At 35.2% G+C, this 23,461-nt stretch overlaps 2 protein-coding genes across 2 annotated transcripts; one reads left to right on the plus strand and one right to left on the minus strand.

Moving 5' to 3' along the window:
* Positions 1-6,174: 6,174 nt before the first annotated feature.
* Smp_087330 (hypothetical protein) lies at positions 6,175-10,654 on the plus strand (the record flags this gene model as incomplete). Its single annotated transcript, XM_018797085.1, has 4 exons — positions 6,175-6,509; positions 6,542-6,656; positions 6,688-6,833; positions 10,444-10,654. 4 exons carry the CDS (start codon positions 6,175-6,177, stop codon positions 10,652-10,654), a joined length of 807 nt encoding a protein of 268 aa, XP_018652162.1.
* An 8,156-nt stretch (positions 10,655-18,810) lies between these two features.
* On the minus strand, positions 18,811-19,632 carry Smp_087320 (putative zinc finger protein; the record flags this gene model as incomplete). The annotated part of the gene is made up of 1 exon (XM_018797086.1): positions 18,811-19,632. One exon carries the CDS (start codon positions 19,630-19,632, stop codon positions 18,811-18,813), a length of 822 nt encoding a protein of 273 aa, XP_018652163.1.
* Positions 19,633-23,461: the final 3,829 nt, after the last annotated feature.

The raw sequence follows: 23,461 nt of genomic DNA on the forward strand, positions 1-23,461 counted from the left end.
GCGAAGTGTACTTCGCTGCGTTGATACACATTGATCACAATTCATATCAGCCTACCAATACGTCCAAGACCGCTCACTGTACAAATACATTATCATCTGCTTCTATTTATCACTACATTTGGTTGCTGTCAGCTTAACTTAGTACTAGAAGACAAATCGTACGCTGAGGTTTGCTTACATATAGTGCAAATAATAAAATACTCATAAAATACCTTCAGTATACTCCATCAAGTATTAGTCTACAAGTAGAGCACATAAAATTCACTCTAACTTATTGCTGATGGTATATGAACAGGTCCTCTTTACACTTAAGTAAATGTCGAGAAGACCCTAGTTTCTAGCATTCATATTAGTTCATTACCATTCATCTTATAAAAGGTTTTACTGCAGATTAAATAGAAGTTATCCACTAAATTTCCAACATAAAATGGCTGTTTTTCTATTTTTCCTGCTATCGTTAGATTTGCTAAACAAAACAAACTACTCCGAAACAGTCCCATGAACCGTGAAAAGTTATCTGCTTTCAGGAAAATAATAATAGCTTATGAGATCGTGTTCAAGGTCAGTATTAAGTGCATTTATCTTTGCCACTAAAGTAATAGACGTAATCAAAAATTAGACAAATTGGACTTGTGATAGTCTCAATAATTTCACTACTGAGCTCCTGTATGTAGCAGGTCTATAGCTTGCTTGATTTCATTATCTTTCTATCTCGCAAGCACTGGTAGCCATAATATTTTCGTTGTTCAAACGTACCGTCTACTGGCTGAGTGACATTCCGAAAGTTATCGCGAGGGACTATAGCGGTAAATAAATCCCCCAAAATCAATAGCTCTGTAAGTGTTCGACATTGGATACTGACCACATTAGTTCTAGTGGACTCACTTAGCTGAAGGCACTTGGTCAGGCATCCACACCAGATCACGAGTGGGAACACCATGCTCAACATCCCCTACGATCGCCAGGCAGTTTAGATCGGTCGGTCCCCGATATATTGATAGCCTATCAAATATATCTTTGAACCTCCTTGCTTCTGACTTTTGATTTCACTAGGTGAGTACAATTGACAGTAGGTGTTACTGGTCAAGGTGTTGTCAAACTCCAAATACCTGCTGCATATTCAGGGGCATCAACATGTCTGTTAACACCTTCTAAAGAAGAAACTTTTTATGAACATCGAATACTTGGGAGATACTACCGTGGGTACATAGATGTTTTGAAGAAACCATCTCGGGTTTCTTCAGAAATGCAATAATACAAAAGTTTCAATCATGTTGTCATTACGTTTGTCATATTTGGATAAAAAAAATGAAGGGAGAAAGAAAGGAATAATAGTGATTGTTGAATCCATTTTGCAAGTGAAAATCCCTCCATGCATACACTTGTGATTTCTTCCTTACGTTTCCTTTATTTGTATATGCTGTTAACATTTTTGATGCTAATTAAGACTGTAACGTTCAATTTTCTTGGTTTTACTATCGTTCTTTATTGAGTCTCTATGTTCTTTACTGAACTGTATCTAGTTTGTTTTAATTGCTATTATTCTGGCGTCTGCCATGTTAGCTGCTCGCTATTTGATTGTGCGGTTTGATTTTGACTGGGATCGTGCACTTTTGTTTGTAATTTGGAGCACTTTCCCAGAAATTGAAACACTTTGTGTTATAAAATAGCCGCTCAAACGAAATCTCACTTGATCTATCCAGAAAGGATAGAATAACGCTTGCCTTTTTGTGTTTTCGGTAATTTTTCATATATTTCTTATCACCTTGCTATTTATTGTAATTTAGACTGAATATTTTTGTATCAATTGTTGGTTGAATAACCGGGTGATAATATTCGTTTAGGTAAATTTGTACATTTGTATATATGATGAAATTCAGAACCGTGTTGCCCAAAATACCTTGTTCTGCTTTTGATTGGGGCACGAGTGTATAAAACTATTCCTCGGTTACTCGGCCACATCCAGACCTATTGGAATCTAGGTTTGGATCTTACAGTGATAATATAATAATAACAAATCGGGTTCTGTGTAATTGAAAAAAATATCGAGTTGATTTTAAAGAAGGAAGGGAAGAAAATAAGGAATAGAAATGATGGAAACGTGAAATACGTAAATATTTTAATAGTCACAGAACAAGGATAAACGACTATGTATGTACCATCATATGAACATTAAAAAGAAAATAAAAAAGATCATAAAGAAACAAGAGTATAACTCATTACTGAAGCATGGTATGTTGGTAGAATAAGTGCTTATACAGCAATGGTTTAATGCAATGCCATGAAATCCTCAATTAGGCGGAAAGGGCAATCAAATATCAATATGTTTGAGTCATATACACATAGTGAAGATAAAACGAGTCTGAGAAATTAATTTGAGCATAACATAAGATATTATCTAATCTACAAACTTCGGATACTTAAAAATAATATTTCTTTAGAAGGAAGAGAGGAAGACAAAATTCTAAAATAAAAAAGATGAACACCTAGTCAGAGGGTTCAAGCATGATAATATCGACCTCTGAAGTAAACCATCAGTTAAAAAAATTTTGTTAGGTCCACTTCGGTAAATACACGTAAATTTATGCAATAGGATGCCGAGGAAAACTCGATATTAGTATAAACTCTTGTGCAATAATAATTTAGAATGACGCTGTAAATGTAGTAATTAATTGCAAAGGATAAACAAATATAAATTTGTATGTGTTATATATATGTGGTGAAGATAAAAATGAATCTGAAAAGTTAATTTATTTAATTGTAACATAAGATAATTTGTTTCTAGTTATAGACTTTGGATGTTTAGGAGGAAAATAGGGACAAAATGAGTACTTAATGTGTCGAGGAACAGATCATCATGATAATAGTTATCATAAATATGAACATAAGCGAACTTCAGATGTTAAAATGAATAGAAAGAAAAGAAAATAAAGGAGAAAAGTTTCAAGCGTTTCACTTTGTTTTTTCAGTCAATTAGATAGATGACAGAACTTGTTTGTATAAATCATTGTTAAACACATTGATGCTCAATAGGTGACACAATCCACTTTTGGAAAGAAAATCATCGGAGAACTTTCGGAACCGGGTCGCCGTTTCACTGTAACGTAGGTTCTCCGGTAGTGTCCCACATGGTTGAGTAGCGAATAACAAAAAAATTCAGGCGTAAATTTGTGTGGGCTTTTAGAATCGCTAGAATATCTTCCTTATTGCGTAGATTGTGGGATGGTACCATAGATTTTGAAGGGGTGGATGCCGAAGAGTAAGAAATACCGTGAGTAAGCCGGTAGATGAATATAAGTTTTTAACGCCTGATCCAGAGAGGTTCTAGTTTGAGTTGTTGACATCTTTGTTGATTGTCTTTGTTTTCGGAACACCCCAAAAAAGCATTGGTGAGCCTTCTGTGAACAGGCTCAGTTTCAATCAGGTCATTATGCCTGCTATTACTGTGAACTAAAATATCAGATGAAAGAGTGAGTAAGATACACTTTTTGTATGGTAACAATCTCGATTCTGTGTTATTGCAGTCCATCATTGTGAATCCAATGAGCTTTCTAGTTTTAGATACTTGAGATGCAATGTGCTCGGAAAAGTTCACGCTGTTGCTAAATCTCAAACCCATGTCACGAACAGTGTTGAGACGTTTCAATGTGTGTTTGTATATAGCCAGATTTAGGTTAGGGCAGCGATCAATGTGAATAAATCCTGTTTTATCAATATTAAGTGGCAACTTCCACGAAAGAGTCCATTTGTACAACTTGTTTATTTCTTCTTGGATTACCGCTGAAATAAAGCTTTCTTTGGTGAAAAAAGGGAATGAATAAACCACTTTTAGATCATCGGCGGAAAGGAAAGGCTGACCATATTGAAAGAGAGAACATACGTCATTGATGAAAAGGAGAGGGAGTAATGGTCCAATCACACTTCCTTGTACAATCCCACAGGTTACATTCACAGGCTTAGAGTATCAAGATCCAAAGCGGACGATTCAAGTGCATTCTTCTAAAAAAGATTTGAGCCAAGATAAGAGGGGATTCCGTATGCTAAATGAAGAGAATTTTAGAAGACGTTCGTGTGAGATACTGTCGAAAGCCTTACTAAAATCGAAGTACAGAATTATCACTGACTGATCAACATCTCTTCGCTGGGTAATTTGATCCAAAAATTCCGGGTGTGATGTGAAGCATGAGCGTTTAGTCATAAACCCGTGTTGGGATGGGCTAATCAGGCAAGCTGAAAACAAATATGGTAATAGCTGTTTGTGGATGATTTTTTCCCATGGTTCTTGATAGTACAGATGTCAAGTTAATGTACCTGAAGTTAGCAATATCACTACGTAATTCCAATTTGAATCTAGAATTGATTAGAGATGTTTTACATACAGATGGATCGACTTCATATTCTATAGATAGAACATTTCAAAACGGAATAATGGGAATTCTCTACTACCGTATTTCATAAGACTTTTTCAGGGTAGCTATGGCCTGTTTGATGTTAGTGGATATGAAATCGGTTCTGGATAGATGTATAGATGCCAACATTGAAAATGTTTTAATAGAGGTTTAAGTTCCAGTGTTATAGCATTGCGAGAAGTGCTGATTAAATAGTTTACAAACAGTATCAGCGTCGTCAACAGTGCTTCCGTTAACTATAAAGAACTTAGTTGTACCAAAAGAATCTGACTTCATAGATTTGAAAAGCCGAAGTATTGATAACTCTGGGAAGGGAGATCTCTCGCATCTAGGTATATCACTGTGTACTTATAAATTCACGTGCTCTTGTCGAGCAGGTCAAGTGGGCCATAATAAGCAGGCGCTTTCCAAACACATCTCCAATGTGGCTTTAAAAAGAGGAATGTAAATCAATCAACAACTCAATATCAGAGCATACTGTGAACTGTGATAACATGGCCCTAATGGACAAGTCTTTTAGAATCATCCATAAGGTCAGGACGTTTGGTTTCAAAAGGAGCCCAAAGTAATAACCTGTGTACTTCAGAGGAGCTTCTTAATTATTTTATGGATGATTATCAAGGCGTTTTTGATTTATTCTCCACCTTTAATATACTCGCTAAGTGAACAATTATCTTTCTAACATTCAATTTTATCTTATCATTTCTCCTCAATTCTAGATAGCTAAGCAGTAATCTTTGATGCATATTACTGTGTGACCGTCCTTCTAACTTTCAACAGAACGTTTTATTTGTAAATTAAATTAAAGACGCCACAGGTATTTGGAGTTTGACAACGTCTTCACACGTAACATCTTTATGACCGAAGGATGCATACCAAGTCAAATTGGAAGTGAGAAATGGAACGGTTCGAAGGTATATTTGATATGTCCAGAAGCTTTTGATCTAAGTTGGCTAGTACTTAGAAGGAATGCATAGGATGACGTACTCACTCGTGACCTAGTGAGAACGCGTGGCCGAGTGCCTTCAGCTTGGGGGACTTATTTACTGCTACGAACCATAAATACGAATGTACAGCTTGAGTAAATGATATCATCGCATGGAAAAAGTTCTTCTATGGGTTGTCTTGATACTGTATCCTAGAGGTCCAATAGTTTTGGTATCTCGTGGCAATTCGAGTCCACAATGAACAGTAGGAATGAGACATTATTTCTGGGACTAGTCCAGGGTTGAGCTGAGGATTTGGAGTGGAGACTGGCCCAAAATAATTTGCAATGATTTCAATTTTACCCTGGTCTTTCTCCATAGTCCGTGACACACTCAGTAATTAGATATAGAATTATTGGCAGTGTTTTTGTTCACTTACGAAAATACTTCGAACGCTTGATTGAAGTTTTCACAAGCTGACTTTCACATTTTAATTGAGAGACACAGCTTGTGTTAGCACACATGCTCCTTATAGGTTTTTACAGTTAAATTGATCAATGACTGATGTTGATATTGTAAAATTCTCATTCCACTTCATTAAATGTCGAGGCACAGTAGTGTTTTTTCTTATTTGCATTATTTGACAACTTCCTCTACTTCTCTTTGTTTCGCTGACCACTTTTTCCAACTAGATACCACGGTTACCATTTGAAACCAGACTTGCTAACCCATTAAGCGAAAGAATTTTTAAACGTTTGAATCATTGAAAGCAGAGATATAGGTACATTCACACTCACCTGCACTGGTTTTGATACATCCGGATTGGCCTTGACGTTCACATGATTGCGATAGTATGTTACGCCACATCAATTCGTATTGTAAATCTACCAGAGTGTAAGCTACGTGGTCTAATTAGTACCTATCTTTATGATCAGTGTGACTCAATTAAACACGATTTAACTATTCAAAAAATACAAAGCACACACTCCATCCATGCATATCACATACTGAAAAATGTTTTCTCTCTAAGCTTGCTAGAATTTCAGTATTTGTACGATGCTTCCATGGATCAGGTCTTTGCTGCTTGTCTAGTTCGCTACCTCAGGCATCTCAAAACCGTACCGGCTATATTCCTTCCACGTCAGTATCAACGAACATTATGTGATAACCCGATGTAAGCTACTTTTCTGTATAATTCTGTACAAGGTGGAAAATCGTTATAAGTCGTCTGGTAAAGGCGATTGTAATCGAAGAGTCCATGGCATGGCTTTCTACACTTGGTGGTGGATATTCTTCACTTGGAGATCACAATGATTATGCGGTAAAGTGATATTTTTGCCTAACTCAAGTAGGCGAGTTTGGCTGGGACGGTCTCACTCTTTCAAATGAGCCTTGCGTTAGAAATTAACTCGCCTATTCTCCTAGCTAAGTCCCAATTATGGTTTGCTCAAAGCTTAATGCAGAGAGGATTCTTGAAAAATTCTGCTAAAATATTGAGGTAACACAACTTTATTTATATACACTGGTATTTGAGTGCCCTGATTCCATTGAATTGTGCAAATGATGTGTCTCAATGCGTCTTCTACTTTTAATTTATTTACTAGTATGAATGTACTGACTAACATATCTTTATATTTTTGGTATGATCTCTAAATCTGTCTTGAAAGATTCCCCCCCCCCAGGTCATGATTGCTCGTAATAGATTAAGTTGGTCACCGACTAATTGGTCTTGTAAAATGTTGTTTATCTAGTTACTTGCAAAGTAGGTCGTTTTTGTTATCAGTCCATCTGTTATCTTTATCTGAATTTTAACGTCTTCAATTATTTATAACCTGATTGTTTATCTACCAAAAGATCTCCATGTTGTCGATGGGTATAAAAGATTCACTGGTTTGACACTATCTATCTAGACCCAACAATTCACGTTCTTCGTTACGTTTGGTTTCACAGCCATAGATACAGCAGCTTTGCTCAGTAAATGATTTGTCAGGAATTTCTGGTGTTTTTATTTCAGCTTTATAGTAATCATAGGAGGATCACTTACCTAGTCATCTCAAGACTCATTTTTTTATTTAAACACATAAATATTGATACAAAGGGGCACCAGATATATATGAGCCGCACAACTTGAACCGATGCATAAATGTGCCTGGTCCTACGTTGTAGCTGACTGACGTCACCTATGGCGAAGACGAGATATCCGTCTATCAATTAAGGGACGAGTATACTGCGCAGCAGTTCGTTCTGTTCTACTTTACGACTGTGAAACGTGGCCATTAAGAGTAGAATATACTCGTAAGTTACTAGTATTTGACCACAGATGCCTTAGAAATATTGCTCGCATCTGTTGGGATCACCGGGTAAGTAATAGTGAGGTTAGACGTGGGGTATTAGAAAATGATGGTAAATCAGTTGATGAGGTGATGAATCTTCATCGACTGAGATGGTTAGGCCACGTGTTACGTATGCCTGAACACCGATTACCACGACGCGCTATGCTTACTAGTGTAGGGGATGGTTGGAAGAGAGTTAGGGGCGGCCAAACCAAAACGTGGCATCAGTGCTTGAAGTCACTAACTTCTAGTCTGAGCCATGTTAGTAGATGCAGACTACCTGGTTGGGGTCCGCGTGACTATCGTAACCAATGGTTGGAGACTCTGTATGACATGGCTCAGAATCGATCACAATGGCGAAGGTGTATACACTCTTTATCTTACCTTATATATTTATTTATTTAAACATATATATTGGTACAAAAGATGCACCCAGATACATATGCGCCACACAAAATAATGAAAGTAGGAAGAGAAAGGATGAAAAGATAACGCGGACTAAAATGTACAACCAGAAGACACTTTCAGTTAAGAAAGTTAGAACCACTCTTTATGTAGAAAGTAAAAGAAGGTTGCAGCAGGATCGTCGCTGGCTTCTATTCTGAGCCATATCCGATAACGTCTCTAGCCACTGTGTTGCACCATCTCTCGGACCCCAGCCAGGGAGTCGTGAAGGACCAACAGAAGCTAGCACTTTTCAGCTTTCTTTCATGCCACGACACCATGTCATACACTGGTTTTACTACGCATGCTGTTGTACTTCTCCCCTAGCTGCGTTTAAGCAAATTGTTTTTGAACGAACCATGAAGATGGGTATCTTTTAGGTTGCCTTACTTTTTTTCTGCTGTATAGTCAACTGTTGACAAATTGTAATGTTTGTGATCCTGTTATAAAGCGCAGTTATTAATTGTCGTGGCTACTTCTTTTTGTCTAATTCTTCCTAGCTTCCTCATATTTCACTGTATAGAAACTCGATTTTATGTGGCTAGGTAATGTGTCTTAGGTATTAATAGACATCTATATTTGGCTACTTACCCACTGCTTTGTATATACTTTCCTGCTTTATTGTCCTCCTTACTATCTCCTGATGTTTTGAGATAATCTGCGTTACTTCTGACTTCAAGGGCTGTTAGTAGAGTTGGTAATAATCTTTTTGACTTTGTCATAAATGTTATTACAAGCAGATATTCAGAGTGTTAAGAGAAATTGGACAGTGTAATCTTATTAAATTTATATTGTTTTTGTTACAATTTCCTCTTTGACTATCCTTTGGGTGAGGAAGGTGAGAATAAGTGAAAGAATTTTCACATCGCTCAGATTTAAAAAGATACAATGCCTTACCCATCATATTTAATATGCAACAAATAGGTCAGAAAACATGACGTCCTAAACCCTAGAATCCGAAGATAAGTATCTCTTAACCGCTGTTGTAAATTCCCTTTTGAAAATGTTAGTCGTATATCCCTTATATATACAATTGGTGGAATCCCTCTGCAACATCATGAAAAAGTGATTGTTGGCTTGTGAAACATTTAACGTAGAACAAAAATCTGTCTAAGTTTGACAACTTATTGTGTCGAAAATAGTGGTAGCCTCGTGTCTCGTAGTCGTGAAAAAATTTGGCAAGTGTCATCATACCACCATGTTCTTTATAATCATGAAATACATCTAAATTATTTATTGTGGTGTAATGACGTAGAATATAGATTTGCGATACATTGGTTTAAGTTACTGGACTTACAAAAGAAAGCCACTAACAATCAATTGATGTTCTTTGAGAAAATGTTGATGCGATTAATTTCCCTCACAAGCAAAACAAGAATAACAATATTCTCGGTACTAAATGAATCCACTTTATTTTATTTATTTCTCTTTGGCTACATACAATATAATAAGTTCAGTTAGTTCAAGATATAGAATTTTCATGTAGTATTGTTACGTATACGGTTTAACAGTAAAATCGACTCCACTAGATGACCCAGGTTCGGATCTCTGAGAGTACATCAATCTATTTAAAATGTAGATACGGTTTGTTTGCTTATGTCAGCTAGCATAATACCGATATCCAAGGTTTCGTGCCTATCGCCCTTGACCACCTAAACACCACTTGTTCAGCAATTACTTCAGCAACATCACTGTGAGGTCATGTGTAAATTTCCTGATGTTTTACAGTACTTTCTGAATACATGAGTCAGATATTTTTTTGGTTCACTACGGCATATAAACTTCTAACCTGTGTTAGTCACAAGATAGCAATATAATATGAAATACTACTTTCATTCGAATGGTGAGTGAAGTTTGAGTTCATATACCACTTAATTTCCTATATTATCAATATAATGCTAGATGCTTTCGAGTTAAGTTTTATGTGGGTAGTTAGGTGGTAAAATTTCCATTCAATCGGGATTGTGGCATAATTGAAGACTGATCCCCTTCTTAGGATAGATAAGCACCAGTTTGTACCTTGAGAATCTTTAGAATTAAGCTGTACCAGTATAAAAAGAATTCATGTAAATATTAACAGTTTATCTATGTCTTGTTTTTATTGTACGTAAGTATCGAGAACGAGAAACTATGAATTTCAAAATACAATGCTTTTGTAACAGTAATCCTATGGTTCTCGTAAAATATATTTGCTCATAATACTTCCATTCCCTTTCTTGTCATTTGGTCTCAATCAGTGATGTCATGTGAATTGTGTAAACCTATTTACATATCAGTTTTGCTTGGAACTTATACAAAACGTTCCGGTGTTTTCGTATTTTCTTATTACAGACGAATATACATAATGTGGAAGCCTCTCATGAGACCTGACCTTTCATCTGATATGCGCATAGATTACATGGCTCTTGGTTTGTGGGTACGTTTACGTCACTTATGGAAAACAAAACATAAAACAAAGTCGAATTTATCCATTTCATTATCAGTAGATAATAATTTACTTTCTCTTTATCCACATGTTAATATGTTAATCAATCGACTTTAAATATAAAGATTTATATAATTCCAGAATATTTATGTATAACTGCTTATTTTACTTTCAGATATTTTCCGTTTTTTACAGTCTCATCAAATACTATTCATGAATTATATTGGTGTTTTTTATCTTATTGGGTTAGTCACTTAGTAGTTTATCTTTTTCACATCAATTCATTTGTCAACGAGTTTGTTGTTCTTATAATGACACATCATACTTATTAATAATTTTACGTTTATTAATAGTGGTTTAATTCATATTCTGTGTTCCTATTGAATACCGATGTTGAAACTTAAACTCATCGTTATAAAGTCTTGGGGAATCTAAACTAAGTTGTTTCTTGTTGCTTTATTCCTTACTCATTGTGTTGTTTTATCGAGCATGAAATTGACCGACTTATAGACGTCTTCTCATACCAACAGTATTATTTGTGATTTTATGTACGTTTGTTATTTTTCATCACTGCCTTATAAGAATAGCATTGATCTCACACACCGGTATCAGGGTATATAATTGTTTTCTGTAAAAATAACTGAGGCTTTTGAATTGAATAGAGTATATGCCCCTGGGATGTCTTTGGAATCATGAGCCATGTTAAAAGTTTGCTGGGTATGATGAATATGTAAGATTTACTTCTCTTGAAATTTGCTAAGAACTTTAATGGCTCAGTTTGTACTTTAGCTTTCATAGTTCACGCTCTCACAATTCTGCATTAAATTTGTAGTTCGAAATACAGTAGCTAATAATTCAATTTCCATTTGTTTCATGAGATACCACCAGCCTTTTCATTCCAAAATCGTTTTATAACTCAAAGAGATTTTCGCTACACGAGCGTCAAATTTTTTTGTGAGATAATTTCTTAATTACAGTTAATACAATGGGGTTTTATTGAATCACCAATATTTGTGCCGTTTTCTAGGTACGTAACACGAATAATTTAGTTCTGCTGTTAGCTTCACCAGAATAACATATCTGAAGTCTTTCAAAATCAAAAGACTATTTTGGTCGCTCGGAACATTTATATATGAATATATGCAAATTAGAAATGGTCCTACAATAAATAATCATTAACTTAAGTTATAATTCTCAGTCGGGGTGATAAGCTTCGCAAAATTAGTCAACTCAGCACAGAAACTCGTAAAAAATAAACAGTTCAGTATATCCGCACAGACAAAAGGTGTATCAGTAACGAGAAAACAGTTGGTTTATTACTGACCAATAAAACATGAGGAAAGATTATATGATAAAATAGTTTAGTTACTCATGAGTAACACAGTTATATTATACCAATTGAACCTTTGGCATTCCACCATTTACAGTGTGTGCAAATAAAATCTCTTTTAGTTGGATAAGTTGTATTGCTTAGCTGTAATCCAGCCTTCGTTTTTAAAAGTTCATTTCTATATATCTGGACTAATATTTCCAAACTAACGATGAACATAGAAATGGTTTTATGGGATTAAATAACAAAAACTATAATAATGCGGTAGACTTATTGTATACACCAACTAATGGCGGAATTCGAACATCATTCTCACCAAACATCTGTTTCGTGCTAGTTTGCATCAACTCAAGCGTAACAAAAAATGATCTGCCCAAAGAATCTAGGTTAAATGATGGGCGATAACGTTAATCTCCACTAAAAACGAGTATGCTTAATTAATGCTAGTAGTTAAGCTAAACGGTAGATAAAAACTAACTACCTAGATAGATAGTAGTGGTATGTTCTGTGAATTTTGTATCATAGTTCCAGTTTGAAGTTGTACTTCTTGAACTCAGTCGGTTCAGAAATAAAATGGTCACTGGCTGGTGATATCAAATAAGAATTATGTTATGCGCCTATCTGAAGAATCAAATAGTAAAAGTCATTGGATCTCTACCCAGTAGCTGAACGGTATTTTCGCTTCACAACATTGATTTAATAGAATATAGAACCGTTGGAAAGCATTCTTGCAGTGTTCAAAACCAGGACGAAACGACTTTCCGGTTATTTTTCAGTTCATGGCAGTATATCATGTAAATGATTTTTACGGAATACAAATTTTCATAAACATGCTTTTAAAGTATAGAGTTATTATTTCAAAAACATCTATGTTTTTTGGAGTAACTGTATTGTTTAGTACGTCTATTGGTTAACTTATGTGGCTAGGATGGAAACCAATTTTTATTATCATCCTGCTCATACTGAAGGAGACAGAAAGATTTGGTTCATGTTTGAGTGGACTTCAGTAAATCATTTACTTGTAATTTTGAGACATTGTAGTCCTGTTTTCCTCTCAGTTATGATAATATACACTTTAGACTTTTCATAAACGTCTAATCATATAACCAATTTTGGAAAAAATAACATGGGTATTGTATTACGTACTGCATATACACCTTCGCTCTCGAGTACTGGGTGTAGGTTCAAACTCCGCTCTGCTTACATTAATTTGGGTTACCTCCCATTATCACTAGTTTTGACATGATATACATCAAATCTGTGCACAAGAACTTGTACGTGGTTACTGTATTAGACCAGTTTTTGGAATTTAGAGGTTTGTGGGCGTAATTACAATCCAATATCTACCTTGAAAGAAAATGTTTACGGTTCATTCAACTTACCAGAGATAGGTAATTCAGTCACCATAATACATCTGTGCCTTTGAAAAAGAAAGGAACCCGTGTGATAAGGCCTTAAGTTTGTCATAGTCAATGTGGAACTTGGCTTAAATGTATATCATTTCAGGTCTCGAATTAGTGCAACAAGAGATTAACCAGATGAAAAGCACGGTAAGAAGTAATATTAAGTATGATTGAAGAATAAATTGAGTCGATAACTGGAAAGTAGCGCTAAATTCACGATTTAGGAAAATAAACGTTACTGCAACTTGTTACGGTGTTTACCGACCAACAGTTAACGACTGTATGGATTATTGAATTTTCCGCTTCTGCCTAGTGATTTTTCAGTTTTCTCAGTCGGTAGGCTTCTGTTGACACTACTTGTCATCTTCACTATCAAGTCAGTGACAAGTGCAGACTTTTCCCAAAATAATAGTTCTGGATCACGCTTTTTACCTTGTAAATGGTTGAATCGTTACCACCTTGTGTACTACAGTTTATAGGTATTTGGTTTCGTTCTACAAACTTAATGTCAATTATTTGTACCAAAAGTAGCCTAACGGTATTTTATGATGACACCTTCCAATTGGGAGGTCTAAGAATATAATGCAATAATGTCTCCAATATATAAACTAACTAAATCAAGAGCGATCACCATAAGAGTAATTTTTGACGTAATTATTATGTAAATATAAAAAAAAATTAAGCAATCTATACTTTGCTGTACAATATAACGCATCTAACAACTTTTTGTCACCAATCACTTCTTTCCTAAGGTTGTGGCTATTCACTAACGAAACTCAGTACCCTTGTTACCTTTATCTCATTATATTTTCATTCCGATGGGTTGTTAAAAAAATATGACCCGGAACATGGTTCGTTAACTTTATATATAAGATTATCGTTTCAAACGTTAACCAAACAATTTATTTTTAGGCAAATAGATATTAATTTATTTCATATATAATCACGCTTTTATTACAATTAATTAATCTTGATTGAGTTTAATATCTTCATATATTCTATCTCCTGGATCTATACTCCGTATCCAATAACTCATTTCAAATCGAACCACTAGTTATTTTTCCTTCCCATAGTTTTACTGATATTTACTGCTTCGATGATCGTTCTTGATTTATTATATTCAGTCAGTTAATATATTAATAATGTTATTTTATTACTTTCGTTATTTGGAAACTTGTAGGAATCTCGTGACAGTTAAATAACCCAATATAGTTCTGTGATATTCTGTCAAACACTGTAGCGAATACCAGAATAAATATTTTATCATTATTACTATTACTACTACCATTATTATTATTATTGCTATTATTATTATTATTATTATTATTATTAAATTGACCTTTCTGTCCTCGTCCTTATTGAAGTGTACCATTGTGTAGTGGACGTTAAAGATTTATGATTAAGACATATCTTTTTAAAACCAGTAATTAAAAATGAAGCATTAAGTGACCATATAAAATCCTTGAGAGAAAATTCTCTATTCAAAAAGGTCATTCCTTGAATTATTGTGAGAAAATAAATTCATTTATTCAGTAATAACTAACATGAAGATGATTTGCTGAGATTTCGGTGTAAAGTGCTGACTGATGTAGTTCATCTGTATCAGTCGTGAAACATTAGATAGTTCTAGTAGCGCTGTGTTGTGTATCGACCAAATTTGAAATCGTGGAACATTAGATCGAGACTGATTTAAAAGCAGTCTGCCCTCGACGAAGTCAGACCATAATAAAACCAGTGACAAGTAAAGCCTGACTTATCCATACTCCCTTTGTGGTAAGTTGAAATAGCATGAACCAAATATCCAACTAACTCCGCCAGTAGCTCCTCCGGGGGTTACTGCCGGTCCCAAGCCCGGGTAAAGGAGGAGGGTTGGGCATGGAGTTAGAGACCCCATCCCGTAGAAAACCAACTCGCCAAAAAACGCTAACCAGAAAAAATTGTTCAAACCATTTAAACTCTGACCTGGGAGTAGAAGGAATAATTATGACGTCTCATGATGAAAGCCGAGTTTCTTCGGAAGTCATGAGGCCGATGCACCTTCTAACAACTAGAACAACAATTTTTATAGGTACATCGAACGTCCGGACAATGTGGGAGACCGGAAGAGTCTTCCAAATTGCTGCAGAAATGAGGAAATACAACCCGGGGGTGCTTGGATCAGTGAACACATTGGACGCAGGTTGAACAACGAAGACTATCTTCAGGGGAACTTCTGTTATACTCCGGTCATAAAGAAGAAAATGCCCCACATACACAAGGAGTTGCATTGATGCTGTCCAGAAAAGCACAAAATGCCTTTATTGGATGGGAATCTCATGGACCAGGGATCATCAAAGCCTCCTTCAAAACAAAGAAAGAGGGCATTACAATGAACGTCATCCAATGCTATGCGCCTACCAACGACTACAATGAAGACGTTAAAGACCAATTCTACAATAGGCTGCAGTCTAGAAGTGCCCAACAAAGGACCTGACCATTCTGATGGGAGATTTAAATGCCAAGGTTGCAATTGATAACACTGGATACGAAGACGTCATGAGACGATATGGGTTGGGCGAAAGGAACGATAATGGTGAGAGATTTGCAAACCTATGTGCCTTCAACAAACTGGTCACAGGTAGCACTATATTCCCACATAAACGCATTCAAAAAAACCACACGGACTTCACCGGACTAGACAGAACCTAATTGACCATATCTGCATCAACGAAAAGTTCAGGAAGACGATGGAGGATGTGAGAACCAGGAGAGGAGCTGATATAGCATCAGTTCATCATTTGCTGGTCACCAAAATGAAATTAAAACTTAAGAAGCACTGGACAGCGAGGTGTACAAGATTACAAAAGCTTAATAGGCTTTTCTTCGGGATACTGATAAACTCAACAAATTCAAGATAGCCCTCAGCAACAGGTTCCAGATCTTTCATGATCTACTCAATGGAGAGAGAACTATTAGGGAGAGCAACTGGAAAGGAATAAAAGAGGAAATCATTTCAACATGTCAGGAGGTTCTGGGCCACAAGAAGCACCATCAAAAGGAATGAATCACTGTTGGTGCACTAGATAAGATTGAAGAAAGGAGGAACAAGAAGACAGCAATCAATACTAGCCGAATAGGAGCAGAAAAAGCCAAGGCACAAGCCGAATACACAGAAATAAACAAGCAAGTGAAGAGGAGCATCAGAACCGACAAACGTAAATATGTGGAAGATTTAGCAATGACAGCAGAAAAGGCTGCAAGAGAAGGAAACAGACAATTGTATGATACAACAAAGAAACTCGCTGGAAATTACCGTAAACTAGAACGACCAGTGAAAAGCAAGGAAGGCAAAGTAATCACCAACACCGAAGAACAACGAAACAGGTGGGTAAAACACTTCAAAGAACTCTTGAATCGACCAGCTCCACTGAACCCACCCAACATCGGAGCAGCACCCACGGACCTCCCAATCGATGTTGGCCCTCCAACAATTGAAGAGATCAGCATGGCCATCAGACAAATCAAGAGTGGCAAAGCAGCGAGACCAGACAACATTCCAGCAGAGGCACTCAAAGCAGATGTAGTAGCAACTGCAAAGATACTCCACATTCTCTTCAGTAAGATTAGGGATGAAGAACAAGTACTAACAGACTGGAAAGAAGGACTTTTTATCAAGAAACTAAAGAAAGGCGATCCCAGCAAGTGTGATAACTACAGGGGCAACACTCTTCTCTCAATACCAGGAAAATTCTTCAACAGGATGAAGGACTCCATAGACACCCAACTTCGAAACCAACAAGCTGGATTTCGTAAGGATCGATCGTGTACAGACCAAATCGCAACACCACGGATCATTGTGGAACAATCAATTGAACGGAATTCATCACTCTACATCAACTTCATTGACTAGGAGAAAGCATTTGATAGCGTGGACAGGACAACACCATTGAGTCTTCATCATCACTACGGCGTGCCTGAGAAGATAGTCAGTATCATACGGATTTCCTATGATGGATTAAACTGCCAAATCGTTCATGGATGACAACTCACTGACTCGTTCGAGGTAAAGACCGGTGTCAGGCAAGGTTGCTCACTCTCATACTTTCATTTTCTCCTGGTGATCGACTGAATCATGAAGACATCAACATCTGAAGGGAAGCACGGGATACAGTGGACAGCTAGGATGCAGCTGGACGATTTTGACTTCGCAGATGATCTGGCTCTTTTATCACACATGCAACAACAAATGCAGGAGAAGATGACCAGTGTCGCAGTAGCCTCAGCAGCAGTGTGTCTCAATATAAACAAAGGGAAAAGCAAGTTTCTCCGATACAATACAGCATGCACCAATCGAATTACACTTGACGGAGAAGCTTTGGAGGATGTGAAAACCTTCACATATCTGGGCAGCATCACTGATGAACATGGTGGATCTGATGCAGATGTGAAAACGCGGATCGGCAAAGTAAGAGCAGTATATTTACAACTAAAGAACACTTGGAACTCAGAACAATTGTCAACCAACACCAAGTTCAGAATTTTCAATAAAAATGTCAAGACAGTTCTACTATATGGGGCGGAGACCTGGAGAACTACGAAAGCTATCATCCAGAACATACAAGTATTTATTAACAGTTGTCGACGCAAGATACTTCGTATCCGTTGGCCAGACACTATCAGAAACATTCTACTGTGGGAGAGAACAAACCAGACTCCAGCGGAGGAAGAAATTGGGAAGAAGCACTGGAAGTGGATAGGACACACATTGAGGAAAGCAGTTAACTGCGTCACAAGGCAAGCCCTCACATGGAATCCTGAAGGCCGAAGCAGAAGAGGAAGACCAAAGAACACATTGCGCTGAGAAATGGAGACAGACATGAAAAGAATGAACAAAACTTGGATAGAACTAGAAAGGAAGGCACAGGACAGAATGGGTTGGAGAATGCTGGTCGGCGGCCTATGCTCCATTGGGAGTAACAGGCGTAGGTAAGTAAGTAAATATACAACTATTTCACTTTTAGTGACCCAGGTACACAGTTTATTGGGAGACTTTTAAATGAAAACAAACACATCTGCTGAATCCGTGTGATTATTCCTATCATGTTCTGGTTTAAATTAATAATATTCAAACTAACTGGACTTTTTGCTCGAAATGGATCTAAAGTGTCCATTGCTGACTCTGCACCTCCAGCTCTTCCTAAATACTTCGAATTTGTTGTGCAAAAGCATACCATGATGAACGGTGATTTTAAGCTGATTAAATCTACAACGCCATTTCATTCGTATAATGCTAGTCATTTTTAAAAGAGTAGACTAATGGTTATTGCGTAACATCAATATATTATTAATTACCAAATTATTATTTCAGTAAAAGCATTGTACATAATCTTAGAAAATAAATTTTAAATATATTACTCATACAAATGAAAATTTGTTCTATGAAAATGATGGTTAAAACAAGAAAAACTGCACATATTAAGTTTAAGGTAAATATAGGTAAGCAAGTATAACAATCTACCCATGAAACATCTGTCTCTATTACGAAAAGTCCTTCATAAATATTAGAGCTCGCTGTTGGTAATGACAGAAAAGTTATCATCATTACTATGAAACGTTTTTTCATCGTATAACGCTGATGATAATATTTTTAAACTCTCCAAATTATCTTCTTGTAATCCTAATAACTCGATCAAACGAACTTCTTGTACATGTGGATGACTTTTCCGATAAGCTTGAAATAATTGATTCTGTAATCGAATAAGGATCAACTTTTCCAATGGTTCATCATGAATAAAATCACATCTCTTCCCATAGTTACATGTTCCAAAAACGTGATAACTATAACATATTTCAGTTTTATACCGTGGATGACGTGGAGCAAATCTAAGTTCATTAATTCCATGAGCAAACTGACACTTATTACCATAACTACAATCTCCATTAGAACTGTTTAAATAACGTTTACACAATTCTGTTTTATAATGTCGACCTTTTGATGGTATTATACAATTTTCATTATCATATTTCTGTGAATAACTTAGCTCTGAGAAATTAAGCTTGAAAGATGATAAAGGATAACCATTCATAATTGAATAACAGATTTCAGAATTTTCCAGATTATTTTGATTCTTTAATTCGATCATTGTATTTCTATCAACAACATAACTTGATTGTTCAAATGATAAATGTTTTAAAACTGTATTCCTAAAGTTATCATCATTGAAATAAAAATCTTTGTATGTTTCATTTTGTGTAACTCTTGTATACTTCTCTAATTCTTTTTGAAGATCATCTAATTGTTTTCGATTCGGTATATAACAATTAATTGCTTGATTAGTATCATCTATAGCTTTTGGAATATTCTCAGTATTATTTCTTTCCATATTTCAATAATATGAACTTACTATATTCGTTAGTCTCTTCTGAATATAATGAATATAAAGTTTATATAAATAATTCATCACTGATGAGCATTAATCAGTCAGATCGATAAACTTATGATCACAAAAAGGAACAGTGATTATTACTCAATTAGAGATGGAAGGTTTCAATATACACGTGTCAAATATATGTAACATAATGAATTTAAACGAAACAGAATAAATTATTGATTTATTAAAAGTAATCAATAAACTGAGGAGTAGATATCCCAAGTAGCTAATACTCAAAAAAAATCCTGATTACTAATCATTGATTAAATAACAGAATATTGTGATCAATAATTTTGATATGTCATGTTTTAAATGATTGATAAGAATTATTAGTAGACTTTGGATTATTGTTGTTTTATCAGAAGGGTTTATTTTGTGGAAATCATGAGTCAATTAAAGCTAGACCACCATGAAAAACTTGGAAGCAGTGGAAGGTCGTTTCGTCTTATTGTTGGACTCCTCAGCAGTGCGCATCCAAGATCCCGCCTCGCGAGATTCCAACCCATGATCTATCAGTCTCGCTCCCTAGCGCTTAATCACTAGACCACTGAACCGGTATTCACTAATAACTTATTTGAGTAACGGATTATCTCTTCTAACAGTACTTATTATTCGGTAATTTGTTATAATATTTCAATCATTAATGTTGATCAGAATTTAGTTAAGTATAAACTCTACGTATTTGAATTATAATGAAGTTACACTAATAAAAAGTATGCATATATGGGAATTATTGAAAATTATCATAAACATTTAGTAAACACATTTCATTTTGTAATCGATGAAAATAAATTATTGTTTGCTTTACGAATATCAGTCATCCAGAATGTATACCATCTTTTAAAATCTATCAGTGATTATTGATATCCGGTAATAAAATTTTAAACCTCAATAGTTTATCCGATACTTTTTTATCATTAATAATTAAGTGTGACTATATTTGTTCAGTGGTTTGTGGATCATTTCATCATTTGTTTCTATTCTACTGTGAACTTGTCAGTTGGATCTACTTAGACTCTAGTGTTGGTAATCATAGGGAACTTCAAGCCTGTAATTCACTGTTTCAGATCCTTGAATATCAACAAGGGGGGTTAAATGCTTCAGTGACTGATAAATATTTTAAACTTTTTCCGTTCTAGATAACTAGGACAGTTCTTAAACATAACTGGTGATGTGAAAGAACAAAATCTTGAACTCATTTTTCACCGCAAATTGAATTATTCGGTTAGAAACAAATGAATCCCATTAGGTGGTATTGTCCTTGACTAAGAATAAACTCTCCATTCATCAAGCCAACTTCAAATTATGCATTCACAATCCTAGATCACTGCAAGAAGTATTAACAAAATGTATTAAAACAAAGTCAATGCCGAATCGCTAAATTTTCTCAAGGACCCGATATGCTGATAAGGACTAATCCGTTAGCTTCAACTGATTAGAAATAAGAATCAGAGAACAAGGAAAGAATTTATTCATGAACATATAATCAAGGCTCTGTTACTATAGAATGAAGTCACCGTACTCTATTTAATTATTGTAAATAAAACTGTGTTTGTGTACCTATTATCATTCAACACCTCACAAAAATGTCAACATTGCTAAAAACCAGTTATAACACAATTCGAGAATGAAGGGATGTGAAGATATATTTGGACAATGGTCGATGTGTATAGAGTTTAAGCTGACTATTTATCGTGAGAGATTCACAGTACGACATACTTAAGTGTGTTTTGATAAGGATGCTTGACCGAGCACCTTCAGGTAGGGATGTGTCCAGTAAAACTTTTGAGATCAATATCGAAGACTTATAAAGATATTTATTTTGTAGATTTATATATTACTGCAGATCTATGGACCAAAATCCTTTTATACAGCTCACGCATATTTTTAAGTTTGTCAATGAAATATTGTGGTAAAATAGGGATTTAGAAATCTGGTGAATAATAGTTGATTATTATTCAGTACAGTAAATTCTTAATCCTCATATGAAGAGTCGATTGTTATGATCAATATTCCTATTGAGGCAGTATCTCTAAGGCTCCAAAATTCTGTATAAGATAGTAAAAACACTTGAAACATCTTCCTATATATATATATATATATGCGTTCTATATCTCCTGGTTTGTACATATTTTACGAATGATGTTTCAGTGGCTTTTATATAACATATTATTTTTTGATACTAGGACTGAGTGAAAGGAGAAGTAAAGTGGTCAGTAATTTACGTGATGCTTTACAATGAAATGACGATCCACACTGTGACTCCCTAGTTGGGGTCCTCGAAACCCTACAACTCAATGGTTCAAAATGTTATTAAACATGACTCAGAACAGAAGCTTGTGGCATTGTTATTGTAGTTCTTTTATCAAATTCCTTATAAATTTAAGATATGCCTTGTACGAAATCTCATTTCATTGTCTTCTTGAATAAATACAACTTTCATTTATTTATTATATAAACGTCGTCTCTCACACCTCTTAATTTTGCCATAACCTCACTTTGTCTAGTGCATTTCTTGGTGGCCTACTGCGTAAAAAGTTTCATGTTTTAAATAAAAAATTGCCAACTGACGCTAAATATCAAAGTAACTATATGATCCAAAAGATGACTAGTAATAGTTATATATGTTTAAAAATTCTGAGATACGAAGCAGTACGCAAGACTTAAGCATTTAAAGATACAGGTTTTCATATCGTTTAGATATATCTTAATCAATATAGTCTAGTCCCGTTTACTAGAAGCAAAGTGAGGTTCTCTTAACCATAAATATCGTTTCAGAACTGTGCTACTAATAAGTAGTTTTAAGATATCTACACATTTTTAAAATACAGGAAATCAATGAAAACCGAAAGACAATATGCAGCTATTCCATCTGCAGTGTAATTCTCACAAAATTGAGTTTGGCATCCGTTTCTTAAGTTACTGTTTGATCGTAACAATTTCCAGCTTCTAATTTAGATCCTAATAGTCTACACTTTTCAATTAATGATATTGCAGCCTTCTGGTAGTATCGAAGATATCTGAATGACAAAGCGTTTTCACCACATGATTTATGAACTTGATGATAACCGAACAGAAGAATGGAATATTCGATGAATCAGTCACAATTGAATAGATTTGTATCATTTGAATACAAAAGACTGGGTGTTTATGTTTTCACTGTTTATGTAACTTACTAAGAAAACTATTGGAATGAATTTAAAGTAAGGTAACCTGTATGTCTATCTTAGTTCATAAAAGGGTTATCTTACTCTTAATCAATGAGGTTATATCGAATATATAAAATGTACCAACTATCACCATCGTTTATTATTATCTTATGTCTTTTTCTCTATAGAATATTTTTCATTCTTCACTTATCGTTCTTCTAATTGTGCAATTGACTAGGTTAGGGATGTTTCAAGACCTCACCAATCTGACGTTTGTAAATGTTTAGTGTTTATTTGATATTTCATAATAATACCACATATTTAAGAAGTTATTCTTTTTGGTCCTAGAATTTTTAAGTCCAAATCAGGTATTAAGTTCGAATCCGTGTACGAACTCTACGCAGTTTTATATTGTTATTGAACCCTTATATTCTCTTTTGAAAACAGACAATAAGGAATAGTTCTACCGACATCTAAATATAAGTGAAACCTTATTCTAATAACTCCCCTGACTTCATTGTATTGATTACTTAATTAAATATCCTGATGAAGGTTGACTTCAGCTATTCTAATTTATTTCATTTATTGTTAATAATTAATAAGAAACATCTGGAATCAATTCTCAAACTTCA

Source organism: Schistosoma mansoni, chromosome 4, assembly GCF_000237925.1.
Source record: "Schistosoma mansoni strain Puerto Rico chromosome 4, complete genome".
NCBI classification, from domain to species: Eukaryota; Metazoa; Platyhelminthes; class Trematoda; order Strigeidida; family Schistosomatidae; genus Schistosoma; species Schistosoma mansoni.